This window comes from Thalassophryne amazonica, chromosome 6 (genome assembly GCF_902500255.1).
Source record: "Thalassophryne amazonica chromosome 6, fThaAma1.1, whole genome shotgun sequence".
NCBI classification, from domain to species: Eukaryota; Metazoa; Chordata; class Actinopteri; order Batrachoidiformes; family Batrachoididae; genus Thalassophryne; species Thalassophryne amazonica.
Genome location: NC_047108.1, coordinates 118624120 through 118650483, shown reverse-complemented (window position 1 = coordinate 118650483; position 26364 = coordinate 118624120). Strand labels below are relative to the sequence as shown.

The 26364-nt window shown below is 40.9% G+C and overlaps 1 protein-coding gene across 1 annotated transcript in view; it reads right to left on the bottom strand.

The window, feature by feature from the left end:
• exosc10 (exosome component 10) overlaps window positions 1–26364 on the bottom strand; it is an 84338-nt gene that overhangs the window by 40413 nt on the left and 17561 nt on the right. Inside the window, exon 2 of the mRNA XM_034173240.1 lies at window positions 10340–10476. Within this exon, the coding sequence (XP_034029131.1) occupies window positions 10340–10476 (137 nt within the window). The remainder of the gene's footprint in view (window positions 1–10339; window positions 10477–26364) is intronic.

Below are 26364 nucleotides of genomic sequence, written 5' to 3'. Positions count from 1 at the left end.
GAAGGGAGCAGAGAAGCGACGATTAGAGAAAGCAAGAAAAAAGAAAGCTGTAGGTAAGGCAGAAGAAGATGTGATAATTCAGCACAGAGAACCAGAACAGCCTCAACAACCACCGCCGGCTGGACCGTCGGTGGCAAAGAGACCTTTATCTCCTCTACCAGAGGATGACGATGTATCGCCACCACAGTATGATTTGGCAGTAAAACCTAAGGTAAAAAGAGAAAAACCAGAAAAACCACAAACACGCAGTCAAGCAAAAGTGCCTACAGCCCCTCCCATGGTGGAACATAGTGATCAGGGAGGTGCCTATCCTATGATAGAAGTACCAAATCCTCGTGCAGAAACAGCAGGACAGCTACCAACCATGCTCGTTTATCGGACATGGAATGCTGATGATATCAAAGCAGCAGTCGACATGATACCATCGCCACGTGTCGACATTGAGGGATTTATGCAGGATATAGAAAACATTAGAACATCTTACCACCTTAATGGACCTGAAGTCCAACAGGTGTGGATGAAAGCATGTGGCCCTAAAATGGAGTCAGATACGCGGAGACTGGAATCCTGCAGACCAGGATGGCGTACCATTGCCACATGATGATCCAGTCTTGAAAACAAGAGTGGAAGCTATGATTACACGTGCAAAAGGTGTGTTAGGACCAAAGATAAATTATACTGAAATTACCAGGACAACTCAGAAAGAAGGAGAGCCATGGATAGAGTTTAGATGCAGATTTGAGAGTGTATTTAGAGTCCATAGTGGCATATTGCCAGGAACACCAGTGTATGAAAACAAATTGAAAAATGTTTCACCTGTGAAGCTGACAATGACCGATTTGATTCATGATGGCAACTCAACAGCTGTCATAACAGTAACAGGTGCCACTGAAGATGTTTTAAAATTGAGATTCACAGGTATGCCTTTGCATGTGTCACTTTGTAAGCCATATTTGACAGAATGGCAAGAATTGGGACTGACAGTCATAACAGCTTTGTCAGCCTCTGATTGGAGCAGAGTTGGACCACGAACGGAGTTCAGTCCATCAACTAAATTGTATAAAGTGCCAGTTAATGTCTCATTGGTGCTGACAGCTGGAACACACATTGATGTGTCCACTTCACAATCCTGAGTGTTTCAGTTGAGTCCTGAAGAAGATGATCTTCTCTCTTCTGTACCATCAGGATTGTGGACAACAGGTCCTTCAGACGTAGGACTGATAAAAAATGCACAACCTGTAGTTATAAGACCAAAAACAGAATACAGACCATGTGTAAGACAGTATCCATTGAAACCTGATGCAATTGAAGGAATCAGGCCAGTAATAGAGGATTTGTTAACAGCAGGAGTAATAGTGCCATGTCCAGATTCACCATGTAACACACCCATATTTCCTGTGAAAAAGGCTCCGCCCTCAGTGGGGTGGAGAATGATTCAAGATCTGCAGGCAGTAAATGCTGCTGTGATTAAAAGAGCACCATGTGTACCAGATCCGCACACACTGTTAAGCTCATTGAGATTAAATTCTAGTTGTTTTTCTGTAATAGATATCAGTAATGCATTTTTTTTTTTTCTGTACCAGTACACCCAGATAGTCAATTCTGGTTTGCTTTTACCTTTAAAGGACAACGATATACATTCACCAGATTACCGCAGGGTTACGCAGAGAGTCCAACTATTTATTCTCAAGTCATGTCAGCATGTTTAGCCAATTTCGTTCCACCGGCAGATAGCCAACTATTAGTGTATGTCGATGACATTCTGATTGCCTCTGACACACGGGACAACTGCATAACTGACACAGTAGCATTATTATGTTTCTTATTTGACAATGGCCACAGAGTGAGTAAAAACAAAGTTCAGTTGTGTAGGGATAAAGTAAAATATTTAGGACATGAATTATCAGCCACAGGGCGCACGATCCTGTCTGACAGGAAGGAAGCAATTTTACACGCTCCAAAACCACAAACCAAAAAGCAGATGATGTCATTTCTTGGATTGACAAATTACTGCAGGGCATGGATTCCCTGCTATGCAGAATTGACTAGTCCACTTTCTGATTTGATGTACAAGGATGATATTTCAATGTCAACCGTGTTGGAATGGAACAAAGAAGCTGAGGAAGCTTTTGTAAAAGTAAAACAAACATTAGTGTCATCCACAGTTTTGGCACTACCAGATTATAGTAAACCATTCATTCAAACAGCTGATTGTAAGAATGAGTCCATGACTAGTGTTTTGGTTCAAGTGTATGGCTCAAAATTAAGGCCAGTTGCCTACTACTCATCTAAATTGGATGCAGTGGCAAGTGCTCTACCACCATGTGTACAGGCTGTTGTTGCAGCCTTTATGGCTGTTCAAAGTAGCAGTAATGTTGTTCTATTCCATCAGTTGACACTGGAAGTTCCACATGCAGTTTCTGCACTTCTGTTGCAGACAAAAATGAGCCTTTTGTCCCCAGCAAGACATCTTTCGTGCATGTCCTTGCTATTATCACAACCACACCTTACGGTAGAGTGCTGTACGACATTGAATCCATCCACATTGATACCTTTACCTGAGGATGGTGAGCCGCACAATTGTCTTGATGTAGCTACGGTCTGTACGAAAGCACGCCCAGACCTCCAGGACACACCCATCCCAAACAGTACAATTGTGTATGTGGATGGTTCTTCCACTAAAAACGCTTATGGACAAACGCAATCTGGATATGCTGTCGTCACAAATTCAGAAGTATTAGATTCTGCTTCATTGCCATCGTCATTTTCAGCACAAGCAGCTGAATTAGTTGCTTTAACTGCAGCTTGCTATCTGTTTCAAGGTACGGCCGTATCAATTTATACAGACAGCCAGTACGCTTTCAGCACAGTGCATGTGTTTGCAAAACTGTGGGAGGAGCGTGGAATGGTGACATCATCTGGAAAGCCAGTGACTCATGCCACTCTCCTAACTGCCCTACTGCAAGCTGTGAAGTTGCCTCAACAAATTGCTATATGCAAATGTGCGGCTCACACTAAAGGCTCTGACAGTGTTTCAAAAGGAAATGATTTTGCTGACAGAGTAGCAAAAGAGGCAGCAGCAGCTTCTTCTATTTTTGTTATACAGGAAACAACTCCAGATTTGTATATAGGTCGTACACTGCTTGCTGACATGCAACAGCAGGCAACAGACAGAGAAAAACAAATGTGGATGGCTAAAGGCGCTACGTATGCAAATGACTTGTATGTATGACCACAAAAGAAACCCATATTGCCAAAAAATATGTTTAAATGGGCAGCTATTATGAGCCATGGCGTGACGCATGTCTCATCAGGGGGTATGATATCGCAATTGCAATCTATTTTTTGTCTTTATGGGTTCGATGCATATGCAAAACAGCATTGTAGAGCATGCATGATATGTGCAAAACACAACTCACAAGGCAATTTGAGACCCCAAAGAGGTAAATTTCCAACACCACAATATCCCTTTCAAGTGATTCATATGGATTATATACAGCTGAGTAAACATGAAGGGAAGGAATTTTGTTTAGTCATAATTGATGCCTTCTCAAAATGGGTAGAATTGTTCCCTACAAAACATGCAGATTCACTTACAGTGGCTAAAGCATTATGCAAAGACATCATCCCACGATTTGGAATACCAGAAACAGTCTATTCAGATAACGGAGCGCATTTTGTTAATACAATAGTGCAATACGTAGGAGAAGCGCTACAGGTCAATCTCAAAAATCATTGTGCTTATCAACCACACAGTGCCGGATTAGTGGAAAGGACAAAGGGCACATAAAAGGGCGCAATAAAAATAAGATTAAGGAAATGTATAGAAGAGACAAAACAAACCTGGATTGAATGTTGGACCTAGTAAAATTGTATATGAGAATAACACCAACACCATCAGGGTTAACACCATTTGAGATACTTTATGGACGACCATATTGTCTACCAATTTTGACATGGATACTAAAACAGCAGATGAGGAACAAACATTAGCAAATTTTATGAAAAAGACATTAACACAGAAAGAGATAACTTAAACACATTTACTGCCGAATAATTTTGATCTTCCACAGGACGGCCTTCCGGTAGTCTAGCCAGGAGACTGGGTGTTCATCAGAGTCCAGTCCTCGTTGGGAAGGTCTATACCAAGTGCTGTTAACAACACCAACTGCAGTAAAGATAGCGGAGAGATCAACGTGGATACATCACTGTAAGATACAGCGTGTGTTGGCGGCCTCCACAGTGGAAGGGGAAGTCTGGCTACAAAGGGAGTCTATTTAATTAGCAATAGATTGTCTCAATGCCAGTGAAGCAGGGAGATCCTTGCACTATTAGGTGAGGTGGTTAACAACACTGTATCCTAGCAATCATGACTGAACTACAGCAGACCCCGGAGCGGCGTGCTCAGCGCCGCCGCTGCCGGACTGTTGGTAGGGCAGCCGGTTGCGTTGTGATCTTAGTGTGTTTCGTGCTCCTCGGATTCCTGGCCTGGTGGAATGGAATTACGTTACTAATTGTTATGTTTGTTCACAGATACCTATATCCTCAACACACCCAGCTCTGACGGCTAAACCGTACCCTGCTAGGGTGACAGAATGTCTTATCATACGGATGCATAATCAAACTGTATTTCGGGGGCAGCAGTTCTCAGCAAATCTGATAAGATGTAACACCACTTGCCTCAGTGCAACCACTTATATGATAGGGATTTCAACAGAGGACGTACAAGCGTGCCCAAGTGCTGCTCCATTGACTAGACTGAAGGGAAATAAAAAATATAATCACGTTAAATTGTCATCACAACGGCCATTCCCAATTTGCTTTTACGGGACAGGGAATAAAAATGTAGGTAAAATTAAGAAACGTCTGTGTACCCAAACGTATGTTTTATCAAATAATTTAAGCCTAACCAAAACATAATATGTGGATGGTACTTATCTTCATCACATTGGACGGGGATGTAATTATACAGGCTCCTGTTCATGGGGAACGGATGAATCATGTGCTTATGTTAGTAAGTTTTTGCTACCACCTATAAATGGTACTCCGGTGTATGACGACATCTATTGGCTTTATGGTTCCAGACTGTACATGAGTCTCCCACCAAATTGGGGTGGTGTGTGTGCACCTACCCAGGTGACTGACCATACATATGTGGTAGGACCTCCACAGAGAAGAATGGCAGCACCAGACGGAGGAGATTGATATACCCAGATGTGTTACCACATGATCACATGTGGGGCTCGGATGTACTAAAGGACCAAAAAATTGTGGTCTGTAGGAGATAAAATAGCACATTCATTGTTCCCCTGGATAGGAGTGGGAAAAATTCATTAATGATTGAAACTCTGAATTATCGATTGGGTCTGTTCATGAATGTAACTAAAAAAATAGTAGCAGCTCAAAACACTGAAATAGATGCTTTACGTACCATGGTGATGCAAAATCGCATGGTTTTAGACTTGCTTACTGGTTCACAGGGAGGAGTTTGTGTTCTGCTGAACACAACATGCTGTACTTTCATCCCAGACTCCATTCATTCAGTGGATATGCAGGACGCATTGGAAGAGCTGAATAAACTTCGTGATGCAATGCATAAAGACACCCTAGCCGTGAACCGGTGGAATCCCTGGTCCTGGTTGACTTCAGGACCATGTTGGCAGTTACTATTGAAAATGGTGACACCAGTTATTATAGTCCTAATTCTGATTGGACTTTGCATGTGTTGTGTGATCCCTTATATCAAAACAATGGAAAACTGTAATGACTGTACTGAGAATTATGATGATATTGAAAAGCTCACAACTCCAGTTCAAGCTTGAACTGTTGACGTGATGAGTTAACACACTCTTAGCCTATGAAGCTTTAGCTGAAAAAGTAATAAGACAAGTGGTGTAGTCGAATAATACCAGTCGGTAGGAGTGATGTATGGTGGTGGTGTGGTGATAACAGAATCTTTGACAGACTGCCACGAAATGTGTCAGGTTATTGTGCATTAATATCATTATTGTTACCCATGACCCCTGAAGACGTTACGACATATGCAGCCTCTCTTATTCCTGAAGATTGGCAGAAAGGCATAGCCAGACATAGAGTGAAAAGAGATTGGAAAGGAGTGGGAAATCCAACATATATTGACGCAATAGGAGTCCCCAGGGGAGTGCCTGACGAGTATAAACTGGTTAATCAAATAGCAGCTGGATTCGAATCTTCCATCTGTTGGTGGTGCTCAATTAATAAAAACGTGGACAGAATAAACTACATCCACTACAATGTACAGAAATTAGGAAATTGGACTGAGGAAGGATTTAAGGCTGTCCATTCACAGTTAGAAGCCACGTCCCTTATGGCCTTCCAGAATCGTATTGCTCTGGATATGTTGTTGGCAGAGAAAGGAGGTGTTTGTGCCATGTTCGGAGAACAATGCTGCACATTCATTCCCAACAACACGGCTGCAGACGGCAGTCTCACTCAAGCCATTGACGGGCTGAGGACGTTGAACAGGAAGATGAAAGAGCACAGTGGAGTAAACACCGAAGGCTGGGATTGGTGGCTGGAAGGGATGGGAAAATGGAGGTCTTTGATTTCTTCACTATTAGTGTCTATAGCAGTATTTGCTGCAATTCTAACATTGTGTGGATGTTGTTGTATTCCATGTCTCCGAGGCCTTGTAAATAGAATGATAACCACAGCAATAAGTCCAGGACCAGGAGGGGGTCCAGCATCATATCCACTTCTGGGGACAGATGACGACAAGGAGGACGATGGCTCTCCTGACCTGTACCCAGACCAATGGAAGTATGATGACCCAGACACCGATGATGGTGACAATGATGACATCACCTCTGGGGTGTAAGCCTATAGAGAAAACATACCATGATGAACCTCTTAGTGAAAATCTCAAAAAGAAGTGCTAAGCTGAGTGATGCCTACTGTATGTTTAACAGGCGATAAACAGGAGGGGAATGTTAAAGATTTTGTATATATGTTATCACTGTTAAACGTTTGTACATTTGTCTTCTTTCTCATGAGAACGGTGTTGTGCTGTTTTGCACTTCACCCTGAGAACGTACGTGTTATTCAACCTTGTTTAGCTTGTCTTCTTTCTCATGAGAACGGTGTTGTGCTGTTTTGCACTTCACCCTGAGAACGTACGTGTTATTCAACCTTGTTTTAGCTTTGTCTTCTTTCTCATGAGAACGGAGATGTGCTGTTTTGCACCTGTCTTAATGCAATCCTGAGAAATCAATTTTGTTTTAGCACTCTGGGGTCAATCTGAACTGGGAATGAAGGACTGGATGTACTTATTGTTATAACATAACTTTGTTTTCGTAGCCGCTAACGACTGGGAGTAAAAGAACTGAAGGTTGAATTTTGACTGATTGTGATGCTTAGTGTTCCAGGCAGATGCAAAACAGCTGATAACTGCAACAGACGAACGAGATGTGCTGACCTGAAGTGTTCTTCCTTACAGCTGCACTTGACGTATGCGTTTATGTTATGGGAAGAAACTTGTCTTGCGTCATTACCCCCACCCTTAGGACAAGTTTCTTGTTTATGTGATGAGGGCGTCTCTTAATAAAAAGAGCGGAAAAGCAGGCCAGACTTTAGTGTAGCCTTGGTGTACAGCCTGGCCGCACTCCGCGCGGAATATTTGACTTTCTGTCTCACTGGTGTTTCTTGACTCTGTTTGTCTTGTTAAAGGTTTTAAAAATGTTTGGAGGAGAAAATACCCAACAAAGAGAGAGACCTAATGTTTAATAGACCACATTTAACTGTTTTAGTCTGTGGTGCAATTGAAGGTGCTATATTATTTTTTCTTTTTGAATTTTTATGCTTAAATAGATTTTTGCTGGTTATTGGTGGTCTGGGAGCAGGCACCGTCGCTACGGGGATGGGGTAATGAGGGGATGGCAGGGGGAGAGAAGCTGCAGAGAGGTGTGTAAGACCACAACTCTGCCTCCTAGTCCCAACCCTGGACAGTCACAGTTTGGAGGATCCAAGAAAATTGGCCAGATTTCTAGAAATGAGAGCTGCTCCATCCAAAGTGGGATGGATGCCATCTCTCCTAACAAGACCAGGTTTTCCCCAGAAGCTTTGCCAATTATCTATGAAGCCCACCTCATTTTTTGGACACCACTCAGACAGCCAGCAATTCAAGGAGAACATGCGGCTAAACATGTCACTCCCGGTCCGATTGGGGAGGGGCCCAGAGAAAACTACAGAGTCCGACATTGTTTTTGCAAAGTTACACACCGATTTAATGTTAATTTTAGTGACCTCCGATTGGCGTAACCGAGTGTCATTACTGCCGACGTGAATTACAATCTTACCAAATTTACGCTTAGCCTTAGCCAGCAATTTCAAATTTCCTTCAATGTCACCTGCTCTGGCCCCCAGAAGACAATTGACTATGGTTGCTGGTGTCGCTAACTTCACATTTCTCAAAACAAAGTCGCCAATAACCAGAGTTTGATCCTCGGCAGGTGTATCGTCGAGTGGGGAAAAACGGTTAGAGATGTGAACGGGTTGACGGTGTACACGGGGCTTCTGTTTAGGGCTACGCTTCCTCCTCACAGTCACCCAGTCAGCCTGCTTGCATGTAGACGCTTGTAGTGCTGCTTCAACGGCGCAGAACCCTCACGAGTCACGACGGCCGACCAAAATATCAAACAGGTTTGATTTTCATCCGACCATACGATTCCCGATTGGGAGGTGGTCATGAGATGTTAAACGCAGCTCGTTACTCCATGTAGATTGCACGATGCAGGACGCACGAATAAAACTCCCGGGCTGAAAAATGTTCCCAGCACGCCCCTGGGTTTGGTTGTCTTTCAGCCATGTTTTAAGCTGTTTCTTGAATAAAGCAAATGTGGGGCTGAACCTGATTGTCGTTGGCAGAGTATTCCATGTGCTACTGCCCCTAACAGAGAGTACATTTTGAGCAAAGGCAGTTTTTCTAAATTTGATGTCACAATCACCCCTAGTGGAGGATCTGGTGTTAATTTCATTGTTACTTTTCCTGTTAATATACTTCCTCAGAGGAGGTGGGGCCAAACTGTGTAGGGACCTGTACACAACACAACACATTTTAAATAGCATGAAATTCTCAAATCTTAAGTTTATATTTTTCTAAGATTGGACAGTGATGAGAAATCTTGTTTTTACTGTCCAATATTTTTACAACGTTTTTGTACAATTGTTCAACTGGTTTCAGTACAGTTGTTCCTGCAAAAGGACCATGTTGTAATGCAATACTCTATATGTGACAAGATCATGCAGTGTAAGTAAGATTTGGCCTATATATATTGTAATAAACGGTCTTACGTGTTTAAAATTACATACTCGTAGATTGAACTTTACAGTGTTAGTTACCTTTTTGATATGTTTTTTGAATATAAGATTTGGGTCTAATACCACTCCAAGATATCTGAATTGGTTCACAAGCACCAGTTCTTCCCCTTCCAAGAAAACATGGGATCTGGCTAGCTTAATTGGTCTTTTAGTGAACATCATACATACAGTTTTTTTGGTGTTCAGCAGAAGACAATTTTTATGTAGCCATTTGTGCATTTTACATAGTGCATTTGTGAGGTCTACAGATATTTTGTCAGTCTTTCCCTGGGTAAAGATTACTGCATCATCTGCATACATTTGCATATTTAGTTCAGAGCACACATCGGGGAGATCATTTATATACAGAGAGAGAGAGAGAGAGGGGCTAATATGGAGCCTTGTGGAAGACCAACATAACTAGGGAGATAAGAGGATGTGGCACCATCCACAACAACACACTGCTTTCTATTCGAGAGATAAGATTGAAACCACTGAATAGTATCCTCTGAAAAATTAAAATGTGAAAGTTTAGCCAAGAGAGCTTGATGGTTAACTGTGTCAAATGCTTTCTTTAAGTCTAAAAACATGGGTCCTACATTATGGCTACATTCTTTAAGTCTAAAAATACAGCTCCTACATTTTAACCATTAATTCCATGGGTTGCAGTGAAGGCTGTAACACTACTCTAAGACATTTATTCTGGCTTTCCTTAGACCTTTCATGGTTAAATCCATCTACAGAGTATCTGATCAAAGTCTTTCACGCACTCTGTAACAGCCTCTCCAATAAGAACGGCTCATGGAATTTAAGAAATTAAATAAGTGAATTGATTCAAATGCGTGAAGACCATGCTTTTTATTTCTCTTCCTCCCCCGTATGAAAATCTGCCAAATGTATCACCTCAAAATGATTACATATGTTACTGGATTGTTCCCAAATAGTAACAAAATCCTTCCAAAGCCCAGCTAAACTGAACAGAAGTCAACCACATGCACGTACTCACCATTGTAAAAGTTTGTGGCCCTGGACCTCACAGAACTCCTGAAAGCCAGGGAAGCTCCGATAGAAATCGTACTCATCTCCAGCCTGAGGGACGTCAGCAGATGCTTTGGTGGCTGATAACACAGCACCCAGTGCATGCTGCAGAGAACAGATGGATCAAAGTGTGACTAAGAACACTGGAATGTGATTAAACAGAGAGCAATTACATCGGAAGAGGAAAAACTGGGATTCTTTTATCTGCTCTAGTTTTGATTGGTGTCGCCACAGTTGATCAAATGGATCCATAAATGTATTTTTCTTTAATAATGCTCACTTATAAATAATGCGGTCTGTTCTCACAGGCAGGTTCATATTACACAAAGATTCATTTTCCGCTGGAGCTGTTTGGTGTCCCTCAGCAGCAGAAACACTAGGAATAAAGTTCACTCCATACCATTCCCTTCTGGTTCCATTCGAGCTTATTGAGTGTTATTTGAAAAAGTGTATACAATTGGGTCCACAAGTATTTGGACGGTGAAATGTTTTTGATTTTTCACTGTGGCTGAGAATACATACACAACGGTCATGACGTGTGCACAGTAGGCTGATGTACCTGACCATCATCTTTGATGTATCAACAAAATTAAGCTACAAAAAAGAAAAAAATAAATAACATTTTCAAAGCTAAAGTAATTTTAATTGTACTCAGTTATGTTTGCTATTGTACGTATAGTTACTGCAAACCTGAAGAAATACTGCTACCCTACATAAAGGCATCCAACACACACACACACACACGAAAAGAGATACATTGTGTTGATCAAAAAAGAATACAAACATCTCCAGTAGATATTAGTCATCCAAACGGTACCAGGCCAACTCGTAGCACCTTGTCAAGTCAGAGCACTTTTCAAACTGGCAAGCAGACTCACTGTGTTACAGCCACTATGTTTTATTTACTTCATTAATGTTGATTTGTGGAGGTAATTTATTTTAAAGTCAGTTAGCGTAATAGCAGGCTGATGCTTGTTTAGCGTGGCGTTATCCCACGCTGTAAAAAGCATTTTGGTTATGCTTGCTGACTGAGTAAGCAGTAAATCGGACAAATCATAAACTCATTTCTCAAAACAACCAAGGTGCTACAAGTTGACTATAAATCATCCAGAAATGACATTTATTTTCACCTGGGCTTAATGCACTAGAGGTTAAGAGAGTGGAGTAATGTTTGATGCAACACACAGTGTGTATTTATACATATATTTGGCAGTACTGTGTATACAGTAGACCTGTCCACTGCAAATACAAAATTCCAGCCATTAATAATTTTCTCAATACAAAATAATTTTCATGTCACAAATCCATCATGTATATACAACCCCTGGCAAAAAATTATGGAATCACCGGCCTTGGAGGATGTTCATTCAGTTGTTTAATTTTGTAGAAAAAAGCAGATCACAGACATGACACAAAACTAAAGTAATTTCAAATGGCAACTTTCTGGCTTTAAGAAACACTATAAGAAATCAAGAAAAAAAAATTGTGGCAGTCAGTAACGGTTATTTTTTTAGACCAAGCAAAGGGAAAAAAATATGGAATCACTCAATTCTGAGGAATAAATTATGGAATCATGAAAAACAAAAGAACGCTCCAACACATCACTAGTATTTTGTTGCACCACCTCTGGCTTTTATAACAGCTTGCAGTCTGAGGCATGGACTTAATGAGTGACAAACAGTACTCTTCATCAATCTGCCTCCAACTTTCTCTGATTGCTGTTGCCAGATCAGCTTTGCAGGTTGGAGCCTTGTCATGGACCATTTTCTTCAACTTCCCCCAAAGATTTTCAATTGGATTAAGATCCTGACTATCTGCAGGCCATGACATTGACCCTATGTGTCTTTTTGCAAGGAATGTTTTCACAGTTTTTGCTCTATGGCAAGATGCATTATCATCTTGAAAAATGATTTCATCTTCCCCAAACATCCTTTCAATTGATGGGATAAGAAAAGTGTCCAAAATATCAACGTAAACTTGTGCATCGTGGGAACAGTGCATCGTGGGAACCCCCCAGCAGTCTACGTCTATAGCAGCATAACTAAGGGATGGTTCAGGGTCACCTGATCCAGCCTAACTATAAGCTTTAGCAAAAAGGAAAGTTTTAAGCCTAATCTTAAAAGTAGAGAGGGTGTCTGTCTCCCTGATCTGAATTGGGAGCTGGTTCCACAGGAGAGGAGCCTGAAAGCTGAAGGCTCTGCCTCCCATTCTACTCTTACAAACCCTAGGAACTACAAGTAAGCCTGCAGTCTGAGAGCGAAGCGCTCTATTGGGGTGATATGGTACTACGAGGTCCCTAAGATAAGATGGGACCTGATTATTCAAAACCTTATAAGTAAGAAGAAGAATTTTAAATTCTATTCTAGAGTTAACAGGAAGCCAATGAAGAGAGGCCAATATGGGTGAGATATGCTCTCTCCTTCTAGTCCCCGTTAGTACTCTAGCTGCAGCATTTTGAATTAACTGAAGGCTTTTCAGAGAACTTTTAGGACAACCTGATAAATGCATCTCCCCAGTGCCTTTACCTGACATGCAGCCCCATATCATCAATGACTGTGGAAATTTACATGTTCTCTTCAGGCAGTCATCTTTATAACTGGTGGTTGGCTCTCACTGCGGTATTGTATCACTTCCTGTTCCGGAGCACAGCGGTGTTTTTCTGTATCTGTTAGCTGTTTAATCTGCGCAGATAGATTGATCTAGTTATCTAGATTACGATTTGTTTCCCAGTGTAATCTTTACGTGCCTTAACTAAAGCACTCCTTCTGCTGAATCACCTCTAAATTATTCACTTTGCGTGTTTTTAGGAATCCGCTAGGTTAGCGTAGCTACTAGCTCTTAGCCGATTTAGCATGGCTTCTCCTGTCTCTCCCACACTTTTCTGCTCTGGGTGTGAAATGTTTAGTTATTCCTCGGCCTCCTTTAGCAGTAATGGTACTTGTAATAAGTGTAGCTTATTCGTAGCTTTGGAGGCCAGGCTGGGCGAATTGGAGACTCGGCTCCGCACCGTGGAAAATTCTACAGCTAGCCAGGTCCCTGTAGTCGGTGCGGACCAAGGTAGCTTAGCCGCCGTTAGTTCCCCCCTGGCAGATCCCAAGCAGGCTGACTGGGTGACTGTGAGGAGGAAGCGTAGTTCTAAACAGAAGCCCCGTGTACACCGCCAACCCGTTCACATTTCTAAACGTTTTTCCCCACTCAACGACACACCCGCCGAGGATCAAACTCTGGTTATTGGCGACTCTATTTTGAGAAATGTGAAGTTAGCGACACCAGCAACCATAGTCAATTGTCTTCCGGGGGCCAGAGCAGGCGACATTGAAGGAAATTTGAAACTGCTGGCTAAGGCTAAGCGTAAATTTGGTAAGATTGTAATTCACGTCGGCAGTAATGACACCCGGTTACGCCAATCGGAGGTCACTAAAATTAACATTAAATCGGTGTGTAACTTTGTAAAAACAATGTCGGACTCTGTAGTTTTCTCTGGGCCCCTCCCCAATCGGACCGGGAGTGACATGTTTAGCCGCCTGTTCTCCTTGAATTGCTGGCTGTCTGAGTGGTGTCCAAAAAATGAGGTGGGCTTCATAGATAATTGGCAAAGCTTCTGGGGAAAACCTGGTCTTGTTAGGAGAGACGGCATCCATCCCACTTTGGATGGAGCAGCTCTCATTTCTAGAAATCTGGCCAATTTTCTTAAATCCTCCAAACCGTGACTATCCAGGGTTGGGACCAGGAAGCAGAGTTGTAGTCTTACACACCTCTCTGCAGCTTCTCTCCCCCTGCCATCCCCTCATTACCTCATCCCTGTAGAGACGGTGCCTGCTCCCAGACCACCACCAACCAGCAAAAATCTATTTAATCATAAAAATTAAAAAAGAAAAAATAATATAGCACCTTCAACTGCACCACAGACTAAAACAGTTAAATGTGGTCTATTAAACATTAGGTCTCTCTCTTCTAAGTCCCTGTTGGTAAATGATATAATAATTGATCAACATATTGATTTATTCTGCCTAACAGAAACCTGGTTACAGCAGGATGAATATGTTAGTTTAAATGAGTCAACACCCCCGAGTCACACTAACTGTCAGAATGCTCGTAGCACGGGCCGAGGAGGAGGATTAGCAGCAATCTTCCATTCCAGCTTATTAATTAATCAAAAACCCAGACAGAGCTTTAATTCATTTGAAAGCTTGTCTCTTAGTCTTGTCCATCCAAATTGGAAGTCCCAAAAACCAGTTTTATTTGTTATTATCTATCGTCCACCTGGTCGTTACTGTGAGTTTCTCTGTGAATTTTCAGACCTTTTGTCTGACTTAGTGCTTAGCTCAGATAAGATAATTATAGTGGGCGATTTTAACATCCACACAGATGCTGAGAATGACAGCCTCAACACTGCATTTAATCTATTATTAGACTCTATTGGCTTTGCTCAAAAAGTAAATGAGTCCACCCACCACTTTAATCATATCTTAGATCTTGTTCTGACTTATGGTATGGAAATAGAAGACTTAACAGTATTCCCTGAAAACTCCCTTCTGTCTGATCATTTTTTAATAACATTTACATTTACTCTGATGGACTACCCAGCAGTAGGGAATAAGTTTCATTACACTAGAAGTCTTTCAGAAAGCGCTGTAACTAGGTTTAAGGATATGATTCCTTCTTTATGTTCTCTAATGCCATATAACAACACAGTGCAGAGTAGCTACCTAAACTCTGTAAGGGAGATAGAGTATCTCGTCAATAGTTTTACATCCTCATTGAAGACAACTTTGGATGCTGTAGCTCCTCTGAAAAAGAGAGCTTTAAATCAGAAGTGTCTGACTCCATGGTATAACTCTCAAACTCGTAGCTTAAAGCAGATAACCCGTAAGTTGGAGAGGAAATGGCGTCTCACTAATTTAGAAGATCTTCACTTAGCCTGGAAAAAGAGTCTGTTGCTCTATAAAAAAGCCCTCCGTAAAGCTAGGACATCTTTCTACTCATCACTAATTGAAGAAAATAAGAACAACCCCAGGTTTCTTTTCAGCACTGTAGCCAGGCTGACAAAGAGTCAGAGCTCTATTGAGCTGAGTATTCCATTATCTTTAACTAGTAATGAGTTCATGACTTTCTTTGCTAACAAAATTTTAACTATTAGAGAAAAAATTACTCATAACCATCCCAAAGACGTATCGTTATCTTTGGCTACTTTCAGTGATGCCGGTATTTGGTTAGACTCTTTCTCTCCGATTGTTCTGTCTGAGTTATTTTCATTAGTTACTTCATCCAAACCATCAACATGTTTATTAGACCCCATTCCTACCAGGCTGCTCAAGGAAGCCCTACCATTATTTAATGCTTCGATCTTAAATATGATCAATCTATCTTTGTTAGTTGGCTATGTACCACAGGCTTTTAAGGTGGCAGTAATTAAACCATTACTTAAAAAGCCATCACTTGACCCAGCTATCTTAGCTAATTATAGGCCAATCTCCAACCTTCCTTTTCTCTCAAAAATTCTTGAAAGGGTAGTTGTAAAACAGCTAACTGATCATCTGCAGAGGAATGGTCTATTTGAAGAGTTTCAGTCAGGTTTTAGAATTCATCATAGTACAGAAACAGCATTAGTGAAGGTTACAAATGATCTTCTTATGGCCTCGGACAGTGGACTCATCTCTGTGCTTGTTCTGTTAGACCTCAGTGCTGCTTTTGATACTGTTGACCATAAAATTTTATTACAGAGATTAGAGCATGCCATAGGTATTAAAGGCACTGCGCTGCGGTGGTTTGAATCATATTTGTCTAATAGATTACAATTTGTTCATGTAAATGGGGAATCTTCTTCACAGACTAAAGTTAATTATGGAGTTCCACAAGGTTCTGTGCTAGGACCAATTTTATTCACTTTATATATGCTTCCCTTAGGCAGTATTATTAGACGGTATTGCTTAAATTTTCATTGTTACGCAGATGATACCCAGCTTTATCTATCCATGAAGCCAGAGGACACACACCAATTAGCTAAACTGCAGGATTGTCTTACAGACATAAAGACATGGATGACCTCTAATTTCCTGCTTTTAAACTCAGATAAAACTGAAGTTATTGTACTTGGCCCCACAAATCTTAGAAACATGGTGTCTAACCAGATCCTTACTCTGGATGGCATTACCCTGACCTCTAGTAATACTGTGAGAAATCTTGGAGTCATTTTTGATCAGGATATGTCATTCAAAGCGCATATTAAACAAATATGTAGGACTGCTTTTTTGCATTTACGCAATATCTCTAAAATCAGAAAGGTCTTGTCTCAGAGTGATGCTGAAAAACTAATTCATGCATTTATTTCCTCTAGGCTGGACTATTGTAATTCATTATTATCAGGTTGTCCTAAAGTTCCCTAAAAAGCCTTCAGTTAATTCAAAATACTGCAGCTAGAGTGCTGACGGGGACTAGAAGGAGAGAGCATATCTCACCCATATTGGCCTCTCTTCATTGGCTTCCTGTTAATTCTAGAATAGAATTTAAAATTCTTCTTCTTACTTATAAGGTTTTGAATAATCAGGTCCCATCTTATCTTAGGGACCTCGTAGTACCATATCACCCCAATAGAGCGCTTCGCTCTCAGACTGCAGGCTTACTTGTAGTTCCTAGGGTTTGTAAGAGTAGAATGGGAGGCAGAGCCTTCAGCTTTCAGGCTCCTCTCCTGTGGAACCAGCTCCCAATTCAGATCAGGGAGACAGACACCCTCTCTACTTTTAAGATTAGGCTTAAAACTTTCCTTTTTGCTAAAGCTTATAGTTAGGGCTGGATCAGGTGACCCTGAACCATCCCTTAGTTATGCTGCTATAGACGTAGACTGCTGGGGGGTTCCCATGATGCACTGTTTCTTTCTCTTTTTGCTCTGTATGCACCACTCTGCATTTAATCATTAGTGATCGATCTCTGCTCCCCTCCACAGCATGTCTTTTTCCTGGTTCTCTCCCTCAGCCCCAACCAGTCCCAGCAGAAGACTGCCCCTCCCTGAGCCTGGTTCTGCTGGAGGTTTCTTCCTGTTAAAAGGGAGTTTTTCCTTCCCACTGTAGCCAAGTGCTTGCTCACAGGGGGTCGTTTTGACCGTTGGGGTTTTACATCATTATTGTATGGCCTTGCCTTACAATATAAAGCGCCTTGGGGCAACTGTTTGTTGTGATTTGGCGCTATATAAAAAAAAATTGATTGATTGATCGCTAATTGAAGAAAATAAGAACAACCCCAGGTTTCTTTTCAGCACTGTAGCCAGGCTGACAAAGAGTCAGAGCTTTATTGAGCTGAGTATTCCATTAACTTTAACTAGTAATGACTTCATGACTTTCTTTGCTAACAAAATTTAACTATTAGAGAAAAAATTACTCATAACCATCCCAAAGACGTATTGTTATCTTTGGCTGCTTTCAGTGATGCCGGTATTTGGTTAGACTCTTTCTCTCCGATTGTTCTGTCTGAGTTATTTTCATTAGTTACTTCCTCCAAACCATCAACATGTTTATTAGACCCCATTCCTACCAGGCTGCTCAAGGAAGCCCTACCATTATTTAATGCTTCGATCTTAAATATGATCAATCTATCTTTGTTAGTTGGCTATGTACCACAGGCTTTTAAGGTGGCAGTAATTAAACCATTACTTAAAAAGCCATCACTTGACCAGCTATCTTAGGGAGTTTTTCCTTCCCACTGTAGCCAAGTGCTTGCTCACAGGGGGTCGTTTTGACCGTTGGGGTTTTACATCATTATTGTATGGCCTTGAATTACAATATAAAGCGCCTTGGGGCAACTGTTTGTTGTGATTTGGCGCTATATAAAAAAATTGATTGATTGATTGATAAATCTCATTGGAATGGCACCAAACAAAAGTTCCGGCATCATCACCTTGCCCAATGCAGATTCGAGATTCATCACTGAATATGACTTTCAACCAGTCATCCAAAGTCCACGACTGCTTTTCCTTAGCCCATTGTAACCTTGTTTTTTTCTGTTTAGGTGTTAATGATGGCTTTCGTTTAGCTTTTCTGTATGTAAATCCCATTTCCTTTAGGCGGTTTCTTACAGTTCGGTTACAGACGTGACTCCAGTTTCCTCCCATTCATTCCTCATTTGTTGTGTTGTGCATTTCGATTTTTGAGACATATTGCTTTAAGTTTTCTGTCTTGACGCTTTGATGTCTTCCTTGGTCTACCAGTATGTTTGCCTTTAACAACCTTCCCATGTTGTTTGTATTTGGTCCAGAGTTTAGACACAGCTGACTGTGAACAACCAACATCTTTTGCAACATTGCGTGATGATTTACCCTCTTTTAAGAGTTTGATAATCCTCTCCTTTGTTTCAATGGACATCTCTCGTGTTGGAGCCATGATTCATGTCAGTCCACTTGGTGCAACAGCTCTTCAAGGTGTGATCACTCCTTTTAGATGCAGACTAATGAGCAGATCTGATTTGATGCAGGTGTTAGTTTTGGGATGAAAATTTACAGGGTGATTCCATAATTTAGTCCTCAGAATTGAGTGAGTCTATATTTCTTTCCCTCTGCTTGGTCTAAAAAGTAACCGTTACTGACTGCCACAATTTTTTTTCCTGATTTCTTATAGTGTTTCTTAAAGCCAGAAAGTTGCCATTTGAAACGACTTTAGTTTTGTGTCATGTCTGTGATCTGCTTTTTTTCTACAAAATTAAACAACTGAATGAACATCCTCCGAGGCCGGTGATTCCATAATTATTGCCAAGGGTTGTATTTCACCACTTTCTCTGTGCACGACTGCTGTGGTGATGAAATAAAACAATGATATAATTGTAGTGTAGGGTTTAAATAATAATAATAATGCATTTTATTTGTAGGTGCCTTTCTCAGCACTCGAGGACACTGCACAGGAATAAAAACAAATAAGACAACAATAAAAACAGTTTAAAATTAGGCAGTGCAATTGGTCAGGTAGAAAAATCAGTCTTAAACTTATGGGTTTAGAGGTTGGATTTGAAAAGTGGGAGAGAGTTTATATTTTTGAGGACTGATAGTAATGAGTTCCAGAGGTGGGGAGCAGAGCGGCTGAAAGCTCTGCCACACCCATAGTGGTGACATGGGTGGGGGAGACAGTCAAGTGAATGGAGGAGGAAGATCTGAAGGTGCGAGACGGAGTGGCAAAATGGATGAGGCCAGACAGATATGAAGGTTCGAGCTTGGGGATGCGGAATCTAACTGGGAGCCAGTGGAGCTGTTGCAGGACCAGGGTTATGTGGTTGATAGAGGTGCTTCTGGTGATGATACGGCTAGCTGAATTCTGAACCAACTGAAGCTTATGGTGGTATTTGTAAGGAAGACCAAGAGGAGAGAATTACAGTAGTCCAGATGAGAAGAAACAAAGCTGTGAACAGTATAGGGGTGAGGGAGGGGCAGAGACTAGGGATGTCCCGATCAGGTTTTTTTGGCCCGATCCGATTCCGAGTCATCTGATTTTGAGTATCTGCCGATACTGAGTCCCGATCCGATACTTTAAAAAAAACTGAATGAACAATGAATAAATGCTAAATATATAATATTTTCATTTTAATCACCCTATTTTATTATTTATGACTTAAACAGTGCACTTCTCCTTGAGGTACCTTGAACAATCAAGTAATAATTCTACCCAGACTTAAAAAAATTACAAATTTCCATGTTATTTTGTCTAAAAATAAATGTCCAATGTTCCTTATGTTAAAAAAAGAAATTATCTAATCTGAAATAACAAGTGGTTTTAATTTACAGATGAAAGGTTTCTAAAGAACCATTTACTGATTTAGCTAATTCAAGTGTTCTAAACTTTTTTTTAACAGTAATCAGAAATTTTGAGTTAAACAACAACAACAACAACAAAACATTTCCAAGGATTTTTCTTCCGAAAACTGCTCTATAAATGAGTAGATCAGTGGTTCTGCACCGATCTGTTTTGTACAGATCAGTGGTTTCTGCCACTCGTCTTCCGTGTTTTGGCCTGATGCGTCGTTCCTATTGGACAGCACGAAGCTATGTCACAGCTCAGAGTGTCCGAAAGTTGGATTGGGTTGAACTTATGTTTTTTCTTTTGTTCAAAAAAAAAAAAGATTGGGTTGAATTTGACCGCGTCGGCCTGCCAACAAGCGGCAATGCGCGCTCACATCAGAAGCGTCGCTTTAGCTCAGCTTTTGATGCGACGCTTCTGAAAGCAACGCGCCTCATTGAAAATACTGCTTTTTACACCGATTCTTGATGCCTCTGACGCTTCCGACGCGTGAAAGGCCCATTAATCTGCAATATGAGCTTGAAATAGCGCTGATCAAAATAATGAGGATAAAATCTATATCGGATTCCTGATCAGGATGCAACGTCTGATTTCGATCAAGTCTGAAACCACGTGATCGGGCCTCATTTCTGATCACGTGATCGGATCAGGAATCCCTAGCAGAGACAGTTAGTATTACGTACATGGAAGTATGCAAACCAGGTGATGTTATTGATCTGACATTGGAAAACTAAAGTACTGCCGAGGATGGTACCCAGACGCTTACCTAGGGGGAGACCGAGAAGGTGTCAATAACGAAAGAAACTGTCCATTTTGGACAGAGTTGGACTCTGTTTTATCACTGTGTAATTTGAGGAAATCTGAGGAGAACCAGGATTTTATTCCTGCTAACCAGTCAGTAAGGGAGGGGGGGGTGAGAGAGTGGAAGTGGGTTTGCTGGAGAGGTAAAGCTGAGTGTCATCGGCGTAGCAGTGAAAGATGATGTATTTGCAGAAAATTTACCAAGGGGGAGGAGGTAAATGAGGAAGTGGCCCCATGACAGGGTATTTAAGCCAGTCTAATGAAGTATGGGTAATGCCAATGGAGGATAATCTATAGAGGGTTTTCATCACGTGACCGATTTGCTGCAGGACAGCTGCCGTCTCCATTCTGGTTACAGGGAGGCTGGCGCGTGAATAGAAAATGGAGAGAAGTACAGTTATTATGATGCTTTAAATCCTTGAGATAAAGCTATTGATCAAGATAGATGTGTAGCAGTTGGTTCAGGGGATCCGTATCTTAAACCAGATATTGAATTTAGTGTATGTAACGAACTGGCCGACAATGTCACACTGTGACATTGTGAACTAGGAAGCTGCCGACCGCCTGCAGAGCATCACAGCGGAGCTCTGAAAGCGGAGGTCACTTTGAAGTCCTGAGCGATTCTCTCACCAGACGTTAGAAGGGCAGCTTGCGGATCAGCAGCTCAATGCTGAGGACCACAATGGAAATAAGCATCCGTAGCGGAAGCGTTCTTGTGTTATCCTCAGCAGTATTTTTATGTATTCTTATATAATTTTATTGCCGAATAAAATAAAATAAAATAAATTCTAGTAGCAGTGGATTTCTGTTAGCGGCGGATCTCTCTCTGCGCCACACCGACGTTGAAGCTTCTGCAACTGTTCACCAAATGCACGTAGCGTATCACAGTGGCCACAGCGTCGTAATCCAGAATAGGCGCGGGACACAAAATGACGTGACCGATAAGTCACATGAAAACCCTCTATAGAGGAGGGAAAAAGTGGACAAAGTAAACATTTTTATTCTACAAAACATCACTTTTACAGCCAGTTTTCTTTCAACAAATCAGGGGAATGGATACATGAGGCATTTCTACATTATTATACGTCTTGGACTTTACATCAAAAGAAAACATATAGTACCGACACTTGCCCAGTTCCGGATCATTGCCAGTTCTGGATCACTGCTGTAGTATTTGTGCCACCGTTTCTCGTAATCAGCACAAATAAGCTAATACTTGGTATCAATGGAAAGACTGATGTTTTGTCTACAATGACCACAAGCTCGACCGGATCCAGCCATCTTTGTAATCAGCAGAGGAATCAAAACATTCCGGTGTCTGCGGTTGCGCACGTTTTCTGACTCACTCATTCCTGCAAGTTTGAAAGTAACGATCTCTAAGACGTAGCAAAGGTGAGTTAGCCATTCAGTGTTTTTTGGTTCTAGAGTGGGAAAATACTTACTTGGGTAGAAAATGTCAGTGTGTTATGTCTTGCTGTTTAATTGAATTCATCTCTGACGCAAAAATTTGCTGGTTGTGGATCACTGAAGCAGCAGCCTCGTGTCAGTACTTGTGAGTCATGTGGACTTTGGGGGTCATCTCATCATCACGAATGGGCATGAATGTGGGGGCCTTTACTTTTTAATTCGGGAGAAATCTCACTTCCACACTTCATTTTTTGCTTGTAAAAATGTATAACGGCGCCTTTGAAACTAAGTAACTCTCATTTAATAAATATAATTTCTATCATTTTGTTTCCAAAACACTTTCTGGGCCAGTGTGTATCATTCTGCATTAGAAGGCTCCAGCCAGATGCCAGGAATGAACCCAAAGTGACGCAGAGCGTCGTGATCCAGAACCGGCAAAAGTGATCCATTTCTGGCAAATATTTGCACCACACATAATGCAGCTTCACACTTTTAAGTAGAAGCGCTACTCCACCCAGACTTTTTCAGCTAAATAACACCCAAGTACCCAATACAACAATACACAATTAAAGGGACATTCAGTTGTATTATGGCTCCGTATAGCAGGACTTTAAAAAGGTGATCCGGAACTGGGCAACCGTCTGTACGATAGTGTGTGATAAAGCAAAATGCCAGTCAGCTTTTTAAAAAAAACTGACTGTGCAGGGAGATGAGGGAGGGAAGCCACCAAAAAAAGCTCCTGAAGGGACTTCCAGGCTTTTGTGGCTGTGACTGGAGCTTCATGTCGGAGTGGCACAGAAAGGATTTCCATTCCTCGGTTTGAGACTTTGGTGCAGCTTATCGTAGCTGTGATGAAGTACACGTTACTTCCCCGTGTATAAACTGTAACATCGGTTTTTAATCGTTTTAGAGGCACAGCCCTCCCTAATAGATGAGACTACCATAAATAATAATAAAATGACGGTAAAAGCTGCGTTTGTGTGTGGATTTTAACCTGCGCCACCGACCGAACACACCAACTCCTCCTCTGCTTAGTTTGTCTTCACTTACTTTCACAAAAGAGTCTACGTCTTTAAACCCGGGACATAAGTCGGTGGTTTCTTGTTCTTCTACATCTGAATTGTTGCTTTGTTGTCCGCTGTTGTCGAAACATCGCTTTTTGAAGACTCCATCACAACTGTGTACATGTGAACACCAGAAGCCAACTTCCGCAGGAGCTTCTTCTTCTCGTGACGGACAGGACGTCAGGGGTGGGACAGCGCCACTACATGGTCTGGAGTAATAGTAATAATAACAATAATCACAATAAGTAGGACGTTGACCCATGGAGAACCACTGTTCTAGATGTGGTCCATTGTACTATATACGGAGGACAGCTGTACAGTTATACTACATTTTTTAAGTATTGACATAGAAAAATTATTGGCTTTTATTAAAGTCTTTATTGAAGATTAAATTTATTTGTGTTCAATTTTCTAAAAATAATTTTTGTCGCCAAAAAGCTTTTCTGAAGCTTCCTAAGCAGTAACCAGTACAATATTCCATGTCAAGAAATTATGAATAACTGAAGTTTTATGTTTGCGCTGTGACATTAGATGAAATTCCTCCCCACCTTTTTTTTTTTTTTTTGGTTGACACACAATTCTGTTGTTGTTGAGACACAATTCTGCTGTTTTGTCTGGAGTGTGAACATGTTCATTCTGGGTTTGGGGTCACCTGCTACAGGAAATGTCCAGATTTGAATCTGATGTCTGGGATGTTAGAGGATGGACAAGTTCTGTCAGGTCTGCAGCAACCTCACAGGCTTTTATTTTGAAATACAGGCTCTTATTGTGGAAGTGTGTATTAGCCGATCACCTTGCTGTTTTCACGACTTGAACCCTCAAGAAAAAAAATTCTTTCTAGATTTCAGTTGATGCTCCGGATACAAACATACAGAGGGCATTTGCCTTTAATAATAATAATAATAATAATAATAATAATAATAATAATAATAATAATAATAATAGTGGTTAAAGTGTTGGGCTTGAGACCAGAGTATCCTCAGTTCAAATCCCAGCTTGACCTGAAAATCACTAAGGGCCATTGAGCAAGGTCCATAATCCCCTAGTGGGCACCTTGCATGGCAGCACCCTGACATCCTGGTGAATGTGAGGCATTACTGTGAAGCGCTTTGAGCATCTGATGCAGATCGAAAAGCGCTATATAAATGCAGTCCATTTACCATTTAGTAATATGAATATATATGATAATATAAAAACATAATAGTAGCTTAAATAGAAGTGGCCCATTATTATTGTTTTTGGGTTCCATTGTTTGTCTGTTTTTAATGATGATTTTTATTGTCTTTTTTAACCTGTGAGATTTATGTAAATTTGGCATTGTTACGCACTTTATTCTGAAAGTGCTATATATAACTATAAGTAGTTATTATTAATTATTAAAGTAATGTAACTAATCTGTATCTTGAGTTAGACATTTTCTCTACACCACTCGCAAATAACCCCCGCTAATAATTTTGCATAGATTCAGAATAAATAATATAATAAGTTGTTGTTGCATTTTAAATAAATGTTTTTAGGTTCAGGACTGCAATTGCACAAAACCTCTGTGGACCTCACCTTTGGATTTGCGGCATTAGACTAAACTCTGACTGATCAATCATTAAAATAAATAACTCAATAAATAAATAAATAATCAAAGTAAAAAAAATAAACAATCACAAGGTGCAGATTTGCAGTCATTATGAATGTTCTGTCAACGAACCTTTGCTGCTCTTGTATTGTTTTAAACTATTCATAATTAACTATAAAAGTAACAGTCATGAAAAACGATGGTTTTCAGTTGTTTAATGGTGATAGATGCTTCAACGCAGTGCTGCAGCTTCATATCTATTGCAATAGGATGCAGGTGCCATAAGGGGGGAGTATTGACATTTTAAATGTGCACTGCATTGTGGGTAGGGAGTCATGTCACAGCCATGTGTGAATCCATTCAGCATTGAGCAGTTTTCATACTGAAAATACATCTCATATTTTATTATCTGGAGTTTGTGTGTGTGTGTGTGTGTGTGTGTGTGAGAGAGAGAGAGAGAGAGAGAGAGAGAGAGATATTGAACGGTCAATAGAATGTGAAGCACTATTGGTGAATTATTGACACAGCAGGTCATTACTGATGATCTGTGGTGTGTAAAGAGAAACCTCTCTTTCTTCACTTCCCCCACATGTGGGGCTCGGATGTACTAAAGGACCAAAAAATTGTGGTCTGTAGGAGATAAAATAGCACATTCATTGTTCCCCTGGATAGGAGTGGGAAAAAATTCATTAATGATTGAAACTCTGAATTATCGATGGTCTGTTCATGAAGTAACTAAAATAGTAGCAGCTCAAAACACTGAAATAGATGCTTTACGTACCATGGTGATGCAAAATCTTGGTTTTAGACTTGCTTACCTGGTTCACAGGGAGGAGTTTGTGTTCTGCTGAACACAACATGCTGTACTTTCATCCCAGACTCCATTCATTCAGTGGATATGCAGGACGCATTGAAGAGCTGAATAAACTTCGTGATGCAATGCATAAGACACCCTAGCCGTGAACCGGTGGAATCCCTGGTCCTGGTTGACTTCAGGACCATGTTGGCAGTTACTATTGAAAATGGTGACACCAGTTATTATAGTCCTAATTCTGATTGGACTTGCATGTGTTGTGTGATCCCTTATATCAAAACATGGAAAACTGTAATGACTGTACTGAGAATTATGATGATATTGAAAAGCTCACAACTCCAGTTCAAGCTTGAACTGTTGACGTGTGAGTTAACACACTCTTAGCCTATGAACTTTAGCTGAAAAAGTAATAACAAGTGGTGTGTCGAATAACCAGTCGTAGGAGTGATGTATGGTGGTGGTGTGGTGATAACAAATCTTTGACAGACTGCCACGAATGTGTCAGGTTATTGTGCATTAATATCATTATTGTTACCCATGACCCCTGAAGACGTTACGACATAT